At 38.7% G+C, this 22,357-nt stretch overlaps 1 protein-coding gene across 3 annotated transcripts in view; it reads left to right on the top strand.

Moving 5' to 3' along the window:
- Nucleotides 1-4,352: 4,352 nt before the first annotated feature.
- The window catches only part of LOC127182137 (collagen alpha-1(XIV) chain), a 54,666-nt gene continuing 36,661 nt past the window's right edge, over nucleotides 4,353-22,357 (top strand). For 2 of the 3 annotated variants that reach the window (XM_051137266.1, XM_051137265.1), the window contains exons 1-11: nucleotides 4,353-4,477; nucleotides 4,720-4,788; nucleotides 7,525-7,641; nucleotides 9,827-9,967; nucleotides 10,070-10,156; nucleotides 19,109-19,264; nucleotides 19,347-19,466; nucleotides 20,415-20,579; nucleotides 20,663-20,824; nucleotides 21,037-21,200; nucleotides 21,397-21,526. In XM_051137266.1, the coding sequence (XP_050993223.1) occupies nucleotides 4,728-4,788; nucleotides 7,525-7,641; nucleotides 9,827-9,967; nucleotides 10,070-10,156; nucleotides 19,109-19,264; nucleotides 19,347-19,466; nucleotides 20,415-20,579; nucleotides 20,663-20,824; nucleotides 21,037-21,200; nucleotides 21,397-21,526 (1,303 nt within the window). In that variant the 5' untranslated portion in view covers nucleotides 4,353-4,477; nucleotides 4,720-4,727. The remainder of the gene's footprint in view (nucleotides 4,478-4,719; nucleotides 4,789-7,524; nucleotides 7,642-9,826; nucleotides 9,968-10,069; nucleotides 10,157-19,108; nucleotides 19,265-19,346; nucleotides 19,467-20,414; nucleotides 20,580-20,662; nucleotides 20,825-21,036; nucleotides 21,201-21,396; nucleotides 21,527-22,357) is intronic. The other variant, XM_051137267.1, reaches the window with a different exon arrangement.

Raw genomic sequence — 22,357 nt, 5'->3', positions numbered from 1 at the left:
TTGCACGGGAAACTAGTTCATTTCCACAACAATGCATCGTACTGCAGATGGTAATCAGCGAGGTAGGCCCCTGATCAGCCCGGAGTCCTGACAAATACATTTTCTGTTCATATAAAATAACTTCAAATTAGTGTCAGCGGTCGCAGGCGCTTCCTGTCAAATACATTCATATACAGGATCTTTAGGTACTGAACACTAACGGCAGCCAGTTTGTGTCAAATAAACACAGTTTTGTACGGTAACATCAACTACTTGTCAGCGATCGGTTTCGGATCAAATACATTTTATAACCGTAAACATGATTGATGTAATGCACATTTATGCCCAACACACACATGACTTTTGAAGAGAACAGGGACAACTCTTTTAGACCATTCCTAGGGTGCAGACCATTTTTCCATCCTTAAAATAGCAAAAGTGGATTCGGACGCTAAGTGGCGCTTTAGACCACGAGCTTATATCATTAAAACAGTGCCCCGGGACTCCTGAGAGCCAATCATTTGCTTCAGAATGAACTTCGGATCGGTTCAGGAATCATTATTCAGATCGAGCTTCGGATTTTAGATCGAATTTTGGAATGAGTTCGCAGATCTTTTGATTCAGATCGGGACTTCGGAACGAATTTTTTTTCCTGGTTTTTAAATGAACAATAACAAAATCTGACCAAAATGTCAAACAAACAGCAACTCACTACAGTGACTGACTTATGATTATGTCCATAAGCTTTTTGTGACATTTGGATGAACTCATCATTCTATTGCTTGACTCTTCATATATAAGGAGAGAACTGTTCGTTTTAGAGATCGTTTGTTATTTTTTAAAACGAGATGGAAACGACACGTGCTGGTTTTTTAATGTATAGCATGTCTTGCATGTTTTTATGAAGAGCTTGGCTAAACAAGCCAAGAAGTGATAAGTAAGTACTCTTCCATTTCTCTTACACAACTGTGTTATTAAACATTAAATATTACACACTATAAATTGACTATTGATTTGAAGTCATGTGGTGACATGAGTGATCATATATTTTGACAAGCAGTGGTATGAAAAAAGTATAATGAAAAGAGTGAGTGTTTGACATTGGAGTCATAATGTTGAGTTTTGAGATGTGCTCGTGGTTTTTTCTTAAATTTCCTCTTGAAGAGTTTTCCATTTAGGAGACCTCTGAATGTTAATTCATGTTAGTCCCATTTAAACTATTTGTTTATTGGTTTTTACGTATTACTTTTTTTGCTTATTATTTTTAGATTTCATATGAAACTTTTTATGCTTTTTTTCTGTAAAGCACTTGAATGACCACTGTGTGTAAAATGCTATGGACATAAACTTACCTTGCTTCCCCAGTCTTTGAACAGACACATATTCTGCCATCATATATTGCCTTTCTTATTAATCAATGACATAATCAGTCCGCTAGATGGCAGCAAAAGTGTAATCAAGATACAGAATAGATCAGATGTGTAGCTGACGGTCAGACACGTGTATTGCTGTGTGAAGCCTCTGTCTGATGGAGAATTAAGACTCAGAACAGACGATCTTCAGTAGCTTATGTGAGTTCATCAGTCCTGCTCAAATCATCAACATTCAATAACTGCAAAAATCAACATGATAAACATTAGCAGAATATAATACTAAGCAACAGTAGTCATTGCATGTTAAACACTGAGGTATGGGTTGGAAACCATAGACGAGCCACGACAAGAGATTCCCATTTCAGTTTACTAGTGAGTTATAAACATGTAGTTGTTTCTAAAAGAGCTGAGCTAATATGAACTAACAGTGAACAAATCTATTGCTTGTTGTTAGTTACTGCATTGACTAATGTTAACTAATTGGACTTTATTGTAAAGTGTCACCATTTTCTTAATGCATGCTATAGTTTTATTATAAACAATTATTCCATGCATTTAGTTTCATGCATTCCATGCATTTTTTTTTTTAAATGTACAATTTTGCTGTATTCTGTAATCAAAAGTCTGATTTGCTTCAAGATCATGAATGGAGCTCACGGACAGACAGTGAGAGACAGAGCTCATATGTGATCATATATTTCTGATCTATATCAGAATCAGAGTCAATGATCTCGTTTTTTGACCCGTTAACGAGCTGAACGTATGCCTCAGCTGTGATTGAAAGATTAAACACACACACACAGCCAGAGGGCTGGATGTCAGCGGTGAAGCCTCCGCAGATGAATGAGTGTGTGTGTGTGTGTGTGTGTGTGTGTGATTGAGTGAGTGTCACGCTGGTGACCTGCTGTCATGGAGCTGCATTCCAGCGCTGCAGTGAGCCAGTGTGAACACATCCAGATGAACACCTCATCCTCAGTGTCTGACAGGCTCTCAAACCCTTAGTAGTGTGCAGACTGTAGTGGTGCACAGCACAGTAATGAGGGTTTGAGAGCCTGTCAGACACTGAGGATCGACCATACGCTCTTACTGCTTCTGCCATATCTGTATGCTGTTCTGAGTTCAGATCCTTTAAAGGTGAAGTTCACTTCCAGAACAATCGTTTACAGATCAATTACTCACCCCCTTGTCATCCAAGATGTTCGTGTCTTTCGTTCTTCAGTTGTAAAAAAAATATATATATGTTTTTTGAGGAAAACATTTCAGGGATGTTCTCCATATAATGGACTTCTATGGTCCACAAGTTTGAACTTCCAAAATGCAGTTTAAAAGTGGCTTCAAAGGGCTCTAAACGATCCCAGCTGAGGCAGAAGGGTCTTATCTAGTGACAATTTCTATACTTTTTAACCTCAAATGCTCGTCTTGTCTAGCTCTGCGTGAGCTCTGTGTATTCCAGTTCAGTAAGGGTATGTCCATAAACTCCCAACTAATTTTCTCGTCCAACTTTAAAATCATCCTACATTGCAGCAAAAGTACCAACCCAGTGTTTACAAAGTAAACGTGCAAAAAAGATCAGATGCCCTTTACAAAAAATGGTAAAAAAAGTGATGTAGGACAATTTTGAAGTTGGAGAAGAAAATTAGTTTATCGACATACCCTAACTGTCATGAACCGGAATACACAGTTCACGGAGAGCTAGACAAGACAAGCATTTGAGGTTAAAAAGTATATAAATTGTACTTCGTTTAGAACCCTTTGAAGCTGCAGTTAAAGTATTATTAGAAAAAATTTAAGACTGAATCAAGATCATGAAATAAAAAGGCAAAAAAGTCTTTTAAATAAAAAATTATGATGTTATGGCTTTCTAAGTCATACAATTTTAGTCATTTCAATTTTTGATCTCATTTTGATTTTGTATGTCATAATTTCAACTAAGCCACAATTTCAATTTAGTATGTAATCATTTTGACTTTTAAAGAGGTCATCGGATGCCCATTTTCCGCAAGTTGATATGATTCTTTAGTGTCTTAATGAAAAGTCTATAATATACTTTGGTTAAAAATTCTAAATCGTTGTGTAAAACAACACCCTTTTTACCTTGACAAAATGAGCTCTGCAAAAATCAACCCATTCTAAGGGGTTGTTCCTTTAAATGCAAATGAGCTCTGCTCAGAGGATATATGTAGATCAGGAGGTTCATTCCCTTCACAAACAAACGTAATCCACTGCATCTTCACTGTTACAGCTGATCTGAGGTAAAACACTCATGTCAATCAACTATTGTGGGCGTGTCCTCTGTCATGTGACGCCACAACGACAGGCATCTGAGAACGGCTCGATTTGAAAAAGGGGATATTATTTTTACAGATGAATTAAAAACCACTGCATGGATTTTTATCATTATAGGGCAGATTTGTACATACACTGACAACACACATTAATGTTCAAACAACATGTAAAAGTGAACTTAGCATCCAATGACCCCTTTAAAGTATTTTCATCTCGTAATTGACTTATCAAAGCATGATTTTCTTGTTACCTAGCGTTAATGGGCTCCCATACCTTACACAGGTGTGTTGATGATGATGATGATGTGAGATGTGAATTGTATTAAGTGTTCAGAAAACTGACAGGGGTTGAATAATGTGTTTTCCTTTCGGAGTTGGATTAATGTTTTGCATTTGTAGCTGATTTAAGGATTTGTAGTATGTAAGCGATTGCGGAAGCGGGCGGTAGCTGTCTCCTTTCCATTTCTTCCTCAGTCATCACTTGATGTTTATCCTTATGCGTCTTTCACGGTCACTTGAAGGTGTCTATATGTCTTTTAAAGTCCGTGGATGTTCTGTAATACTGAGGAGAAAGTGAAGGAGGACAGCGTTTTGCTAATGACAGTGTCTGAGGTGAGACATTCCCGTCTGTCAGCGCGCTCGGCGCGAATGAGAGACGTTGAAGAGTTTAATTAAAGGGCGGGAACTCATTCGCGCCTTCTGAGGGCTGGAAGATTCTCCGCTCACTGCGCGCGGCAAACAACGGTCACCCGCCCTCAGTGTGTGCGCGCGCTCGGCTGCAGCGGATTCATTCACCTCAGCTGATCTCACGGTTCTTCTGTTCATGTGTTGTGACAGCAGGTGAGTGTGATATTTTCGGTTTACTAGAAGAATAACATTAATTGAACAACTGAAATGTAACAATGAGCTCTTCAATAGACTTTGTGTAAATCCGAGATTGAGTTTTTTCGTTTGAAGTGTGTGAACTGAGTTGTTTTACTGATGACGCTCTTCATTTGATAGTCGCTCTGGATACTAGCTCTGCTAAATGAGTGTAGGTTTGTGATGTTGTGAGATTAATTGTGTGTGTGTGTGTTGATCAGCTGAGAGGATGCGGGTTCGAGTGCTGCTGGTCCTGATACTCACATCAGTATTAATCACACATGCTCAAGGTACGACTGTCTGTCCGTGTGCTGTTTCTGTTCTTAACTGTGATGTTTATCAATCATTGTATCGCTCTGTCACCTTATCTGTTGTTGTAAAGTGTTTTCTGTTGTTCTGTTAATCGCTCTATCTGTCATTGTACCCATATATCGCTCTCACTCGTTTTATTTTAGGTCATCTGTCAGACCAGTAACACTTTTTTTCCAGGTCGAAAGGGAATCTTTTCCTATATTTGTTTTGGAGTTCTTGTGTTCCTTCTCACTACTTAAAGGGACAGTTAACACAAAGGTGAACATCCTGTCATCACTGACTCACTCTCAAGTTGTTGCTGCATGAGTCTGCTGGACATGAGATAAGATATGTGCTTAGCCAAAATGTTGACGTAACTGTTGACTTCCATTATTTGTAAGTCAATGGCTAACATCAGCTGTTAAGTTGCCAACATTCTTCAGAACGCCTTGTTTCATGTTCATCAGAAGAACTCATACAGGTTTGGAAGACGATTATAGCGTTTTCATTTTTGGGTGAACTCTCTCTTTAACACAAAATACATGGCTGGACTTGTTGGAAGCGCCATAGATCTTGTGGCGAGAGCGACTTCTCCATTTAGTTCCTTTTATGATCCCGTAAAACATGTTTATGTGGCTGTTTTCAGTAGCTTTAGGAAGCGCCGGTGTAGCAGAAAGCGACAGCATTCCCTCTCTGAAACGCTCCTGTCAGAAGGAAGCTGATCTCCTGGAGCGCGTCCAGCAGACACGTTCGGATCTGTTACTCAAATACCTGCCATCCGCTTCACCTCAGGTGTCTGCAGAACACAGAGCCGACGCTACGCAGCCGCCCATTACAGTATTACAGCAGGAGCCACAACTATAACTGTACAGTTTAAAGAGCTCATGCATTTAAAGCGACAGGCGATGCTTAGAATAAACAGAACACGAGTGTGTTCACCAATATAACTATAGCTGTCCTTTTAGTTATTTTATTGTACTTGGTGTGAGAGGACCCTTAAACATCATTTGTGACCCTGGACCACAAAACCAGTCATAAGAGTCATTTTTTTGAAAAATTGATATGTCTGAAAGTCAAATAAATAAGCTTCCCATTGCTGTATGGTGTTATGATAGGACAATATTTGGCTGAGATACAACTATTTGAAAATCTGGAATCTGAAAAAAAAATCTAAATACTGAGAAAATCACCTTTAAAGTTGTCCAAATTAAGTTCTTAGCAATGCATATTACTAATCAAAAATTAAGTTTTGATATTTTTACAGTAGGGAATTTACAGAGTATCTTCATGGAACATGATCTTTACTTAATAACCTGATGTTTTTTGCATAAAAGCAAAATAATTTTGATTATAATGTGTATATAATATATTTTTGGCTATTGCAAATCTACTCATGCTTCTTAAGGCTGGTTTTGTGGTCCAGGGTCACATTTGATCATCTAAAAAACAGCTTGAGAGTTTCAGTCTGTTTGTGTGACTGATTAAACGAACGAGTCAGCAAATACAACAATACAGAAGTGCGCGTGGTGGTGTTTGAGCGATTTATCAATCAGCAGTATAAAGACTCGGTTTAGTTTCAAACGCGCACACACTTTGATCGGACGCGAGCCGGGACGTTTTACCGCCGTTGAGAGGAGAGCGAGCGTTTTCACACTCGTCCTGCATTCAGGTTGGTGATCTTCACACAGTGTTTTATCTTCTGCCTGTTGCATCCGTTCTGAAGAAGAAACCGCAGCCTCTTTACAGAGACACGTCTGTAAAGAACTGTGCGGCGTTAGGTTAACCTGCCTGCTAACTGAGACACAAACCCGGGTTTGTGGGATACTGCACTGCATTTAGTGTTGAGAGGAATGACACTGCACTGGCTGGAGGGAGATGGAGCATGTGTAGATGTGTCTGACGGGTGACTGCGGTGCATGGACGCCCTCCACCCGTCCTCACAAATAGACACTTCGTTTGGACTGTTTCCCAAAAATCGCGCTTTCTTCTCGATGCGTCTCACCACAAAGCCGAGCAGCCAATCTTGCATGACATGAGGAGAAAGTAAGACTTTGTTTAGTCAAAACGCGTGTCCTAACCAGGCCTGATCCGACAAGCTTTTAGACGCTAAACTACTTTGCGACGTCACCAGTGCTGGTAGAAACCGATTATATGTCATCCAGATTTAGTAATCAGATCCAAAAATTGAGTACTTGTCATTAGATTATATTATATTTTAAAGTCATGTGCTATTATTTACATAATTACAGTGAGTATAATTACAGTAAGTGTTTTGGTGTTTTGGTTTTAGAAGTTTGTAAAGTTGGTAATCTAACCAGCACTGGACGACTCCACAATGTTAATATTTGGTTATGTCGATCCACGATAACCGTTTGTAGTATTTCTCAAATGTAAGTTGACGTGGGACCTAAAACAGACTCACATTTACTTTATGGCTAGAGCTTTATCGCGTCAGGTTTGGTTAGGACACGCGTGACGTCCGCAGCTTCCTCTCGTTCCATCTGTTTGACGTTCAGACACAGATGATGACACCCTTAATGTGTTCAGATCTAATTAACCGCTATCTGTCGGACAAACGGCCTTTGCTCCACGCTGATCTGGAGTAACGGCGCGTTTGCTCTGCAGATGCTGGCTGTGATTAGATTGAGTTTGTTCATCGACAGAGCAGCTTTACATCCTAATAAATAGATGGTCTTTCTGAGGGACGCGTTCTCTTGTTTCCGCTGTGTTCGCAGTGCCGATGCCCAGGAGGCTGCGTTTCAAAGAGCTGAGCTCCAACACGCTCGGCGTAACCTGGAAGGAGCCGAAGGGAGCGTTTGACAGCTATAGACTCGTGTACAGCACTGACTCAGGTGAGGAATCTCCGCTTTTCCCGCCTTTTGTGATTTGTGGTTGTCGGACGGCAGCACAGAATGCTGGGAATGGGAATCTGGAAGGACTTTATGGGACCCTCAGGAAAAACATGCCACTCACTTATTTACTCACTCCCAGGCCATTCAAGCCGAGAGAAATGAAGGTTTTGGAGGAATTCCAGTATTTTTAATTTCTAATCTAATGCACAAGTGTCCAAACACTTTAGGGCCAGATTTAAACAGGGCAAATTAGCGTTAGAGCACAATTCCATAAAACTGCCGATGGGAGGGAAAATTGTGTGCGTGATTTACTGACATTAAAGAGCACAGACGCAGCCAGATCATTTCCATAATGACCAGCGCAATCTATCGGGAGCAGCACAAATTACAGCCTGCGTTAAGACATGCTTTTTTTGGGCGTTAAATAGTGGCACAAATATCAATAATTTGATGTGCGCAAATGTTAGTAAATCACGTTGCGTGATTCATTTTAACAGGGTTCGGACAAGATGCTTAAAGTGCTTGAAATTTGACTTTTTTAAATTTGAGGCCTGGAAAACCCTTGAAAATAGCAACATTTCTGAAAAGGTACTTGAAAAGTGCTTGAATTATTGAAAGACAATGCAGCTATGAAATAAGTGATTAATTTTGTCAATTTTAAGCATGCAAAACTCCAATTTAAAAAACATACCTTTTTTGTTTATTTCAGTTAATGTCAGAAAACAATTGAGCTAAGTCAGTAGTACTGACAGCATCATGTAAACATGCCTGAAGATGTGAAAAGAGGAACAGATGAACCGAATCAATTGAGTCATTTACGCTGGAACCGCTCCGATTGATTCAAACTCGTGACTTTAATCATTCATTTTGAGTGATTCGCTAGCAAAAACCAGATCAAATTAAAAGAGCAATTTGTTTTCTAAATTTGACGTCACTTCTAATGATTTTAAAAAGCACATAGTGATGGGCGAAACAGCTTTTAGAAACTCAGAATCAGTTAAACCACTGCATCAAAATGATTCACTATTCTGAAGCGCTCCAGTTGGATTGCGTATCATGAATCATTTGTTTCAGATTGGGACATTAAATCACAAATCAACTCATTTGATTTAGATCGGAATGGGTTTGTGAATAATTTAGCGAATTGAATGATTCAAATGAAATGATTCGTGATACCCAATTTGAGCGTGGATTGCAAATCATTTGATTCAGATCAGGATTTCAGAGGAATTTCGCAAATGTTTAAACATGTAAAAAACATCATACCATTAATGCAGTACAGTTATATATAAAAAAAAAGAAAGAAAGTACACACAAATACAAATCCTTTAAGAAAATTAACAGTGGTTGTACTTTAGTAAAAGTGTAGTAATACTTTGCATGTGCTTCACTTTAGTTTTGCCATTTTATTAGTATATTTTAATTTTTCTATTTCTCTTTTTTTAGAATTTGAAATAGAAGACATTGTTTGATAAGTGAGATTTCTGATTGAAGTCCTTGAAAATGAAAAAAATAGTGCTGAAACATCCTTGAAAGTCCTGGAATTTTATCTTACAGCATCTGAACGAACCCTGTTTTAATACTGTCCTCCTGTAAATTTTGCATGTAAAGGAGAAACACCTACAAATACATATTAAATATGGTCAGGCGCAAGTGTCCGTGCCTTTTTTTAGTGCTAATTCTTCACTGTGCAGTAAATCCTGACAGTGCTATTTTAACACTACAAGACGGTTTGCGCTGGCGCTGATCGAGGGCTGTGAACCAAAGTAAATTTAGCGTTACATCGAATTATATTATATTATATTAAAATGTATTAAATAAAATAATGAAACAGAAATTTAAATAACTTTAATTTTTTTTTTTTTAAATAAAATTAACCTATATTGTTTTTTACATTTCAATGCACAAATAAAATCAACATTTGTTAAAACACAAATACCATTTAGAAATACCAGCTTGATTTTTCCTCCACTCATGTGAAATGGCTTGTTGGGCCAATCAAAGGTCATCAGGGTCAACTGTGGCCCGCGGGCCCTGGTTTCGGCATCTCTGAACTAATGCAAGTCAACAGGACTTAGTCAACAGAAAAAAATAACTCAACGTAGACCATTACTGTAGACCAGAAAGATGGAAAACTGGGCTGAATCTCATTCTGTTTCACATCTCGGCGTGTTTTGTCCGTCAGGAGACGAGCGTGAGCTGCTGGTGAGTAAATCTGAGCCCAAAGCCGTCGTCGAAGGGTTTGACCGCAGTAAAGAATACAGCGTGAAGATCACGGCCGTCAGAGGAGCTGAGCAGAGTAAAGCGCTGCTGGGCAGATACACCGGTGAGACGCTATTCTAGTCTGTCTGTCTGTCTACTTCATATGAGACACAGATATGGGCCGTGTGTTTTATCTCCTCTGACTGGCGCTGTGCTTCTGTTTCAGGATCAGGGTCAGAGGTGAGTGACGTCAGCGCTCCGCTCAATCAGCAGGACACCAGCGCCGCCCAGCAGGACAATGAGATCAATGAAGGTGAGGTGAAACATCAGACCTGAGCTTCATCTGGAGACCCAAAGCAGAAGATCCGACTGAACCGCTGCTCTCAGATCAGTAAATTACAGCCAGTCCCCATGTGTTTCAATCTGTGTGATATATATAGTGAACTTCATGACATCCATTGCAACGGTTGAAAAACATTCACGTTTTGACTTTATTCATCATAGACAGGGACACAGTATTATATTCACTAATCTGCTGCTGGTAAACAGCTTGTGCTCTGCTCCATAATGGGAGATTTTACATTTGCATTTATTCATCCAGCTTTAATCCAATGACAGCACAAGTGATTTATAAAGCTTTATAAGAGCTTAACAACACAAATAAATGCACAGCCATTTGCCCTCTACATCGAAAACATTTGTATGAATGTGCTGTTGCACCTCTATTAACATTTAAGGCTTATTTTGCAGCGTAGAGCATTACACTCACTCTATGAACGAATCGCGTTTGTGCCTAACTCTTACAAGGCAAACAACAACAAACACGTGCGGTCGTGAATAATTAGGCGAAACATCTTCTCATAGGTTAAGAACACGCAGCCTCATGAATATTTATGAGGCACCAACTCATCATCGAAGTACTGTAGTCCATTGCCACGTCACAAACTGTGACGTCAACACAATGTCAATTTTAAACCCGGAGGATGAAAATAGCGCAAAAACACTCAAAATGAACCAGTTTTCTCCAAAAATTAAAATTAATGGATGCTAACATTGTCATCTATGATGTGCAGCACAAACACCTAAAATCTCAGAAAAAGTAGTCCAGGGTTACATGAACCTTTAAATGTGGCATAAATGCAAAAAAGTTGTATTTCTGTCTTGCTTTCCAGTTCAAATGTCTAAACATCCTTAAATCAAGATACGTTTACTGGAAATGCAAAATATGAAATGAACAAAGTGAAGTGAGAACAAATATCTGTCAGCAGAGAATAAAAGCGTGTTTTCCCTTCAAATTAAGTTTTCCTTCAAATTTTTCTGCAAAGCAAGACAAAAATACTGTGGAAGAACATGATTTTTGCAGTGGAAGGTACAGTAAAAGTTATTTCCATATTCTAGTTAAGGTATTTTTTGTAAAATAAGTTAAAAAGTAATGGAGATCAGTTTTGTGAACTCATTTTGTGCTCCCTAGACATTTACATTTAGAGAACATTTTGGCAGATTATATTCCCTTCAATTTATTCCTTTAATTTTCTTTGCTGGCTCTTTAAACCATCTTAAATTTCTGTTCATAAAATTGCAGAAACCCTGTGTAATATCCCCTCGTGACAGACCGGCGGCTGCTGGATTTTGAAGTGATGCAGTCGCTCTCAAATAGAGTCTGATGTTCTTATATCGTGGTTTTCAGAGCAGCTTTACAGAAAAGCATGATGTTAATGTTTATAATGTGTAAATATCTTCATGTCTTATAGTCACATTGATCAGATTAGAGCTGGGTGATGATAAAACTCTAGTGAAAAAGATGGAAACAATACAGAATGTCATTAAGAGATTTAACATGTTCATTAAATCTTCTTTAAAAGCTTCCATCCTTCAAATCCATCTGCTTTATTGAGAACAGAAACGCTGTGGTGTTATTTGCCTTTGCTCACATAGAGTCGGTCTTCATCTCTGATTTCTTTAGTCTGAGTTTCTTACGGTGTGATTTAACCATCATGGGATGTGTCGACAAGTAACTCATAAATCAGCATAAGTGACTCATAAAGTTTTATTTACTCACTGAAGCTCATTTGCTCTCAGCGAGGGTTAATTTGGATCCTTCTTGACAGACTAACCTCATAAAGAGCCTCAAACCGTCAGAAACGCAGACTGTGTGTTAGCGTCCGTCTGGAGAATCTGCAGGATGTTTATCGTTTCATGTTAATCAGTGCTGCTCTGATGAACGCAGTAATAACTCAACTAACGCACGCGGTGCTGTTGAGACGTTTCCATCCTCTTGGTTCTTCATGCTTGTGTGTTTTCTGATTGTTACACAGCGTTAAGAGCTGGAATGATCAATGGAAATGATTTATATGCTAAGAAAAATCTCATGCAGCACTAAAAACTGACCTTTTTTTTATCTAGAGAGGGTTGTGCAAGCGCCTGCACTCTGCTATATTTAGTTTAAGTCCCATTTAAATGGCGGTTTGAAACACAGCGACCGCAGAGGCTCATGGGATTTGGCTCTGGAAACGTGACATTAGCGTGGAGATTGACGGCTTGTTTGTGTGTGTGTGATTTATAATGAATGTGATTATAGGGCCGCCTGCTGAAGACAGCGTCTGTAAATCTTCTCAAAAGATCTCTGAGTCAGTCGTTGCAATAAAATAAAAACTCAGTTTCTTCAGAATGTTTAAGTGATTCAAGATTTCAATTTAATTTTTAATAATTAACTAATCAACTTAAAAACAGAACTATAACTTGAGTCATGTAACATTCTTCAGAGTTACTTTCTTCTGGTTAAAGGAAGTTCTGTTCCAAGTTCAACATGCTGTATGTGTGAAACAAATTCACTTGTTAAATATCTTTGCAGTGAAGAAGCATGAAACATGAAGGTGAATATTGTCGTAAATGTTCAGAAATAATATAAAATGCTAAATATTTCTGAGCCAAAATGTGTAAATTTCAGTTCAGTTTAATTCAAAGTACTCATGACTGACAGTGTGACAGCTGCGATTATTAACCTTAATGAGAACAGCAGCAGATTCAGTCTGTCAGCATCATCAAACATCAAATACCAGACATACAGTAGTAGTTCTGCACCGCTTTCTGCTTTTCTATTGCTTTTCTATGGAGTGAATTTTGTGCCAATATTCATCAAACAAATCTAGCATTTTGCAAATAAACACAGTCTGATTTGCAAAGAGAAAATGCAACCTTCAAACAAACGCAAAGTGATTTGCAAATATAAAACTCTATTTGGGAGAAAATGCAGTGGTATAGACAAATATATGTGAGACTCAGTTGCCTTTTTATGAGGAAACTTGGCTTGATTTCTTCACAAATGCAGTTGAGCAACTTCCAATCCATCCAAAATGATAAATATTTCTCTTCTGGTGTCACTCTTGTCTTGTGAATTGGGGAGAAGGATCAAGTTCACGCTGATATAATGCTAAATTCAGCATTTTGATAAGCAGTGGTTTATCTGTATTTCAGAATGATTTTAACAATGACTAAAAAATAATATTTGGGGTTGAAGACCACGCCAGTGTGTTTTGTCACGTTTTCTTGATGACCACAAAAATAATTAAAATACAGATACGAGCACGGCATCATTAGAAACTGCAATGGGTCTACTTTTATTTGTATATAGTCATAATAACAAAAATGTGATTTTGTAAAATAAAGAAAACAAACAGGGTGCGCTGTTTCTGTCTCCGGGAACTTTCTTCACAGGCACGTGAATAAAACAACCTGAAACTCAGTGAATATGTGCCTCACATACATGATACGTATGTGTATAAAAAGCTTAAAAAAGTCTACTTTTAAATAAACCGATTTAAATTGAAAACAAATATTCTGTGATTATACAATCCGAGCGAAAGTAAGGAGAGGTACAGTTTCTCCTGTCTCATTTGTGAGGAAATCAAGCCAAGTTTCCTCATAAAAAGGCACCTGAGTTTCACAGTTGTAACAAACAATACATATATTTGTCCATACCACTGCATTTTCTCTCAAATAGAGTTTTGTAAAGCAGACTGTGTTTCATTGCAAAACACTGGATTGTTTGATGAATATTGGTGCAAAATTCACTTCATACTTTTCTATGTAAACGTCTGCTTGACGGATGTGTTTGACCGTTCCATCACGTCTTGTGTCTTTTGCAGCGCCTTGTTCATGAAACAGCGTCTTATAAACACAGCACTCGAGTTAAAGAAATTCGGTGTTTCGCTCCTTCATAGAGCTCGACACACGTGACCCGATCAACGGCTGTGCGTCATGCGCTCACGTTAACTCTTAGCGTTAGCGTAGCATTAGAATAAAATTTCTCATGTGTCGACACAATCTTTTCCCGTTTAACTTTAGCGCATAAATTCTATATGGATTTGTTCAGAAACGCTCTTTTTTTTTGTCAAGAGAAGGGGCTTTAACGCAGATAAATGTGGTGTCATGTGACAGAGTTAGTCTATGGGCTTGTTTAGTGATGACGTAATGTGTCCAGCGAACGCTGTTTCCAAACCGGAGCGGTGGGCATATTGCTATCGCTGCAGCGCCCGGGGAGCAGTTGAGGGTTCGGTGCCTTGCTCATGGGACTCACCTCAGTCGTGGTATTGAGGGTGGAGAGAGCGCTGGTTATTCACTCCCTGCACCTTCAATCCCTGCCGGACCTGGGACTCGAACCCGCAACCTTTCGATTACAAGCCGTAGGGCTGGGTCGATTAAATTGTTGCAGTGCAAATCAAGAAATGATTCAGCATCAATTCAAGATTTTCTGAACACATCGCGATTCTTTCTCAAATCGATTCTGAGCTTAGTTTTGAACAGCAGATGGCACTGCTTGCTTTAGAAACAGTCGTGCTCTGCTTGTTTCCAAATCCTTACACGCACTTGAACCTAAAATAATCATTTATACAATTTGAAAAGGTTGAAGCAAATTACAAGGGTGTTCACAGTGGGCTGTGCTTACAATAATCTCTCGTCATTAAAGCATTCTGAAATGACGTGACTCAGCCGAATGCACAAGTTCTCTTCAGCACTCTTCTTCATGAGCATTGGAGTGTGGAAAAGCTAGATCACAGCACCATCTGCTGTAAAAATCTAAGCTCAGAATCGATTCCAAAGACAATGGCGATGCATTCGGAAGATCTCGATCCACGAATCGATGTATTGTCCCATCCCTACAAGCCCGACTCCCTAACTACCACTTTCACTTCAGAATACTGTCTCAGCAGCCGTTTATGTTTATTCATATTAAACATTTAAGCTAAACGTTTTCAAATTTACGGCGTACACTACAGTCTCCGTGCTCACAGCGTCCCAAACACAAATAATTTTTATTTTTATGTATTTATATTTATATTTTCATTGTATGGCTATGTGGGATTTCGATATGGAGTTAAAGACTAAGATTAGAATTTTTTGGTAGTATTGTATCACGTTGTGAGTGTATAATAAGTACCGTTTGTTGTTTTCTCGTGTCTGATAGAGCGTCTGATAGAAGTCACAGAAGAGGTGACGCTTGACGTCAGACTTAACAAGCAAATAGGCGGCGTCCGTGTTCTGGTGTTGCTCATGTTAAAGCACCATTTTTCTGAAGTTCGAAAGCGCATTCAGTCATATTCATATTATTAAACTGTATGTAAATTATTTTATATATGGTAAGAAAAAGACGAGTTACCTTTCAAATATACATATCTTAATTTGATGTTCTTTTGTACGCTGGAAGTTAAAATGTGTTCATTTTGTTTCTTGAGTGCATCACAAAAATGAAACGAAATTCTGCATATAGGCTGCTACTTGTTGCACTTTTTTTTTGTTTTGTTAATTTATTAATTATTTAGAAAAATATATATTTCACATATAAGCCTATTTATTTTTATGTATAGCTTTATTATGTTTTTTCATTCGCAGAAGCTCTGCAGGTGCGTGATGTGATGTGATGTGATGTGATGTGATGTGAATCCTCACGTTCTGTTGTTTATGCTGATTTTTGCGTGTATAAAATTGGGTCACAGCCACAAAATTTAATTGTAATTTAACATAATCTAGTCTGTTAATGGTTAAAGATGGCTTTCCTATTTCCTGTTTCCAATACAGTCTAATAGGCATAACTAAGTACAAAAAAAAAAAAACCTCATGACACTTGTTGGCCTATACAATTAAATAATAGCGTATATAATGCAGTTTTGTTTCAAATGGATGAAGAACACGCTTATAGCCTATGTAATTTGCGCAATAGATGGAATATGAATGGAAGAGGCTCAAACAGGCAACTTTTTTTGCGAAACACCAAAAAAATGCAGTTTTTTTAGGCATGACATCATCACTCACACCATCTTATCAGTAAAAAGACAGTTGGATGGAAACAGACTGGAGACAGCAAATTTCGCAACGTTTTTTTTAATGCATTTCCACATTGTTGATAACAAAACATTGCAAAAAACTTAATGCAAACTTGGCTATTGTGACATTTGCTAATAGTTTTAATCAAAACTGTGACTCCTTGATTAAATAATATAGCGGCACAAAATTACATTCGGATGAAGCGGTCAGATCTGAAAGATGGCCCAGGGCTGCGTCACAGTCACACGGCCTGGCGGCGGCTCATAAACGCTGACAGTGATGCGACTGTGTCTTTTCTCATTGACTGTCTCCGCCTCTGTCCTGCTGTATTTGCACAGATTCCCTCTGCAAGTCTACACTAGCTGAATACTTTTATTCATCTCTCTGTCTCTGTGCCTTATGGGCATGCAGGTGTGCCCGCGTATCCCTCTATCCTGCAGTCATTCTCTCTCTCTCTCGCTCTCGTTGATTATTAGCTGTCGTTCAGCGCGGCTTTAGGTCACATATAATCATGGCACGGTTTACACAGAAACACACTGTTAGTTTGTGCGGCTTTGGATGAACCCTGCATTAAAGTCGTCATGACACGTTGTTTGCAACCCATCTTGACATTTTAGGATTTTCACATATCTCTCCAAAAATGTACTTTACCTACAGCTAATTGGTTAGACAGGTCATTTTAAAAAAGAGAGATTGATAAAAAGAAAAGATGTGTCAGAGGAAGAGCAAGTAATTATATTTCGATGAAATATTATGATGAAATATTATAATGTCACTAAAAATCATCATTCAGGATGTTTTCAGGAAACTAGGGCACATTTTGATTTCATGTTGATTTTCAAGTTCAAAAGTCAGGTAAAGGAATGAACTTGCTATGAACTACACCTCACCTGACCCCACAATGACCCCACACTGACCCTAACACTGACCCCTTATGGCGACCCTAACATTGACCTCTCTTACCCTCAAGGCAGATTCACACTGAACCTTTCGGCTCATTTTTTGTCTTGAAGTTGTTCAGAATGAGTGATGCATCCATCTGAATCACTTCACACTGAAGGTTAAGTGAAAATTCACAATGAAAGTGTATTTCTGCATTATACGTCTTTTTATAGACATATATAAGTATACAGGAGAAGTCGAAAGCAGCAAACTGCTAAACTGACTAAATGTGCTTCGTTTTGCACAAGTAAAGGGAAAATTAACATATTTAGAAACTAGAAATGCAAAATTTGCAAAATCTCACAGACAAAAAAAAATCATGCAATGAAGAAAAAATTAATCACAGCCTACATTTAAATCATACTGAATTTTTACATTTGTGAATTAAAAACTATTAATGTTGTTTGTGACATGTTTAACTGATATTGACTGTTATCTGATCATTATTAACTTATATTTAGTTCCTGATCATTTGTACATGTGTATATATAGTCAGTTATAGTCAGTTACATTAATTACTGACTAAATGTAAAGAAGTCATTAACAAAACAGAAATATTCATTCCGTTGTCATCCAAGATGTTCATGTCTTTCTTTCTTCACTTGTAAAGAAATTATGTTTTTTGAGGAAAACATTTCAGGATTTTTCTCCATATAATGGACTGATATGGTGCCCCGAGTTTGAACTTCCAAAATGTAGTTTAAATGCAGCTTCAAACGATCACAAATGCGGTTATAAACGATCCCAGCCGAGGAAGAAGGGTCTTACCTAGTGAAACGATCGGTTATTTTAATAATGAACTCTATCTTGAAAAACTCCAATCGTATTTTCTCCCTCAACTTCAAAAATCATTTCAGAATCATCCTACATCACTGCAGAAGAACAGACACAGTGTTTACAAAATGAACATGCAAAGAAGATCAAACACCCTTAACAAAAAAGGTAAAACAGTGATATAGGACGATTTTGAAGTTGAGGGAGAACATGAGATGGGAGTTTTTCCACATTCACTAACTGACATGAACCGCAACAAAAACAGTCCAGACAGAGAAAGACAAGATGAGCGTTTGACATTAAAAAGTATATAAATTGTATTATTTTTATGAAAATGGCCGATCGTTTCGCTAGATAAGACTGGGAATGTCCTTTAACCATGTTTTAATCAGTGATTTTTCACAGTTGATGAACAATAAACACATTGGCAGCCAATCAGAATCCATCCTACTTTAAAGAACTTGAGCATTTAAAGCTGCAGACGACAAATCTGCAGCGCATACAATAAAACAGAACGCTATCGTTTGCTTCTGTGAGCGCTGATATAGTTATTGTTGTTATCATTCTTCTTGGTGTGACCCCTGCCTGAACCTAACCTTTGACCTTCAGTCTGTAAATGGTCTCTTCTCAAGTGACGTAGCAGAATGTGTGTTTGTGCTCTTTTGCTCGTTTGTGCAAACAGCTTGATGTTCATTTCACACACAGCACAAGGCTGTGACAGATTTCTGAAAAGGACACGTTCCTAATGTGTATAGACTTGACAGAGCACAGCATTATGGGTAAAAGCAAATCCAGGCATCTGGGAGTGAAAGACAAACGCAAAGAGTTTAAGCTGAGCATGTTACAGCAGGAGCAGCAGAACGCATACGTGATGTCACGCTACGCTCAGTTCTGCACGCAGATCTATATGCTCTTCTCTCCTGTGTTTAATACTGCTCTCCTGCTCTTGATTGTAATGTTTTCTGTGCAGGCGAGAGCGTCTTTCAACCGGTTCAGCGGCGGCTCAGGCTCGTCATGAGGGAATCAGACGCATTAGTGTTGTAGAAGCAGCATCTGACAATCCAAAACTGAAATAAAGACATTCATGAGCACTCTGAGCGTTTGTGTCATTCATTCTAATGAGTGTTCGGACTGCAGCCCTTCTGTCTTCCTGTAAGGGAAGTAGGTTTGTGTGTGGTCGATCTGCTGCTGCCATTTCATCCAGTGTTTGTTCCGTCTGTCTCTTTAGTGGACGTCTTCACGTGCAGAACTCCAGCCATCGCTGATATAGTGATTCTGGTGGACGGATCATGGAGCATCGGCCGGATTAATTTCCGTTTGGTGCGGATGTTTCTGGAAAGTCTCGTCAGGGCCTTCGCGGTCGGATCTGAACACACACGTGTTGGTGCGTCTGTAGTCTCGTTTGTTTCTTTTTTTCTTGTGTGTTTGTGCTATGTGTTGAGTGTGTTAATAATGTGTGTGTTCAGGTTTGGCGCAGTACAGCGGGGATCCACGGATCGAGTGGCATCTGAACACTCACAGCACTAAAGAGGCCGTGATTGGCGCTGTGAAGAATCTGCCTTATAAAGGAGGAAACACACTCACAGGTTCATACACACACACACAAACTCACACAAACTCGTGCTCATACACACACTCACACAAAAGAATCATTCCCGCCACGCCTGCAGCTTCTCAGTGACAACGTAGTGACACTGCTCTCATCGATCACAGTCGGGTAATGAGCAGAGAACACAGAGCAAACCTTGAATTTTGGCACGGGATTGTGTGTATTAATTCTAGTCGTTCCCTCAGGTTCCGCACTTATAACGTGATGACAGATGATGGAATGTATTATTTGCATGTGCTTTTGAGTCTTGCTTATTTAAAGTAAAAGAAAACTCACTCGTGCGCTGTCGTACAGACCTTTTTCTGTGCGCCCACAGATTGTGATGATATTAGTAAGGGAGTTTGCAATGTGATACCGATTTAATACAACAGTTAATAATAAACAATAATAATACAAAAATCAAGAAGTTAATACTAAGTGAATTACATTGTCTGACTATAACACTACTGCCTGAATTTACTTTATTTCATAAACAGAACTAGTTTCAAATCAAGTATCAGCTCAGCCGCTGTGCATCTCTAAAAGCAAACACGTTTCATTTATGAATGAAAGTGCATTTCTGAAGGAATCTAGTGAGACAGTGATTCATGATTACCCATTCATGAATGAATCAACCGTTCAAACGAATCAAATGAATGAATGATTCAGTGATAAAATCAGTCACTTGCCACCACCTGCTGGTGGATTTAGTTGCATTTTAACCTATAATTAATTACACTAACACAAACTCACTCATACATGCACACACAAAAAAATTACACAAATTCACACTTATACACACACTTATACAACCTCACACTCATACACACGCCCTCACTCGTATATGCACACACACACACACACACACACACACAGAGACTTCATGACTTAAATGGCTTCATTGTCGCTGTAGTGCATCTGCTCGTACTTGTGTGTGTTTTTCCAGGTCTTGCTCTGACGTATATTTTGGAGAACAGCTTTAAACCTGAATCTGGATCCAGGCCTGATGTTCCTAAAATTGGGATTCTGATCACGGATGGGAAATCTCAGGACGATGTTCTTTCTCCTGCTCAGAGACTCAGAGACGCTGGGATTGAGCTCTTTGCTATCGGTACCAGAACAGAACCAACTCTCACTTAAATACGGTCTTGTAAATGCTTTGGTGAATAGTTTTCTGACTGTGTGAATCTGCAGGAGTGAAGAACGCTGATGTGAACGAGCTGAGAGCCATCGCCTCCCCACCGGAGGAAACACACGTGTATAATGTAGCTGATTTTAGCGTGATGAGCTCCATCGTGGAGGGACTCACCAGGACAGTCTGCGAGCGTGTCTCTGTACTCAGCAAAGAGATCAGCGGTGGGTTTTTGGGAGTTTTGTGGCATCTCTGCTCCGGACTGATTGAGTCTCACGCTCTAATGGCAGCATCTTGAGTTGTGGTGTCCTCACTGTTAGAGTGACCATTGAGAAGCCTTTAACAAAACTAAAACTTGAATGTTTAACATCAGGTTGCATTTAAGTTTTTATGCCATCCTGCTTAGATGTTGTGAAGTTTCTCTGTGTGTTTTCAGGTGAGACAGACCTGTATTCCACAAGGCCACTGGATGCTCCCAGTAACCTTGTGACCTCTGGGGTGACGGCAAGGAGCTTCCGTGTGTCATGGACCCACGCTGCAGGGCCGGTGGAGAAGTACAGGGTGGTGTATTATTCATCCAGTGAATCCAGACCCGAGGAGGTGTGTGTGTTAATACTTACGATCTTCAGTAATGTAGTGACTGTGTCACTTTTGAGCACATCATAGCTGGCCTCAGTAATGGATAAGGCCTGATGATGTGATGCGTTCAATCTACTTCTGTGATTATTAGTTTAGGAGAACTAGTAAAAGACACCGGTGTGCATGCGTGGATGTTAATGTGGTGTGCGTTGTGCAGGTGGTGGTGAACGGTAATGAGAACTCTGTGGAGTTGCAGTATCTGAACTCTCTGACAGAGTATCAGATCACTGTGTTCGCCATCTACAGCAATGCAGCCAGTGAAGCTCTGAGAGGCAGCGAGACCACCTGTGAGTGTGTCTGATCTGTTATCACATCTCATCTATTTTCACATGACCTATTAATAAACAGTCTGATCTATTATCACATCTGATCTATAATCACATATTATCACATCTCATCTGACCGCTACATCTAATCTATAATCGCATCTGATCTACTATCACATCTGATCTATTATCGTATCTGATCTATAATCATATTTGATCTATAATCACATCTGATCTATTATAACATCTGATCTGTTATCTCATCGGATCTGTATCTGTAATCACACCTGATCTATAATGACATCTCATCTATTAATATTCAGTCTGATCTATTATCATATCTGATCTGTTATTACATCTGATCTATAATCACATATTACATCTCATCTGACCGTTACATCTAATCTATTATCACATCTGATCTATAATCACATCCGATCTATATCTATAATTACATCTGATCTATATCTATAATTACATCTGATCTATATCTATAATTACATCTGATCTTTATCTATAATCACATCTGATCTATATCTATAATTACATCTGATCTTTATCTATAATTACATCTGATCTATATCTATAATTACATCTGATCTTTATCTATAATTACATCTGATCTTTATCTATAATTACATCTGATCTTTATCTATAATTACATCTGATCTTTATCTATAATTACATCTGATCTTTATCTATAATTACATCTGATCTTTATCTATAATTACATCTGATCTATATCTATAATTACATCTGATCTATATCTATATCTGATCTATATCTATAATCTGATCTTTATCTATAATTACATCTGATCTTTATCTATAATTACATCTGATCTTTATCTAT

This window comes from Labeo rohita, chromosome 19 (genome assembly GCF_022985175.1).
Source record: "Labeo rohita strain BAU-BD-2019 chromosome 19, IGBB_LRoh.1.0, whole genome shotgun sequence".
In the NCBI taxonomy this organism is placed as follows: Eukaryota; Metazoa; Chordata; class Actinopteri; order Cypriniformes; family Cyprinidae; genus Labeo; species Labeo rohita.
This window is presented reverse-complemented; position numbering and strand designations above follow the sequence as displayed.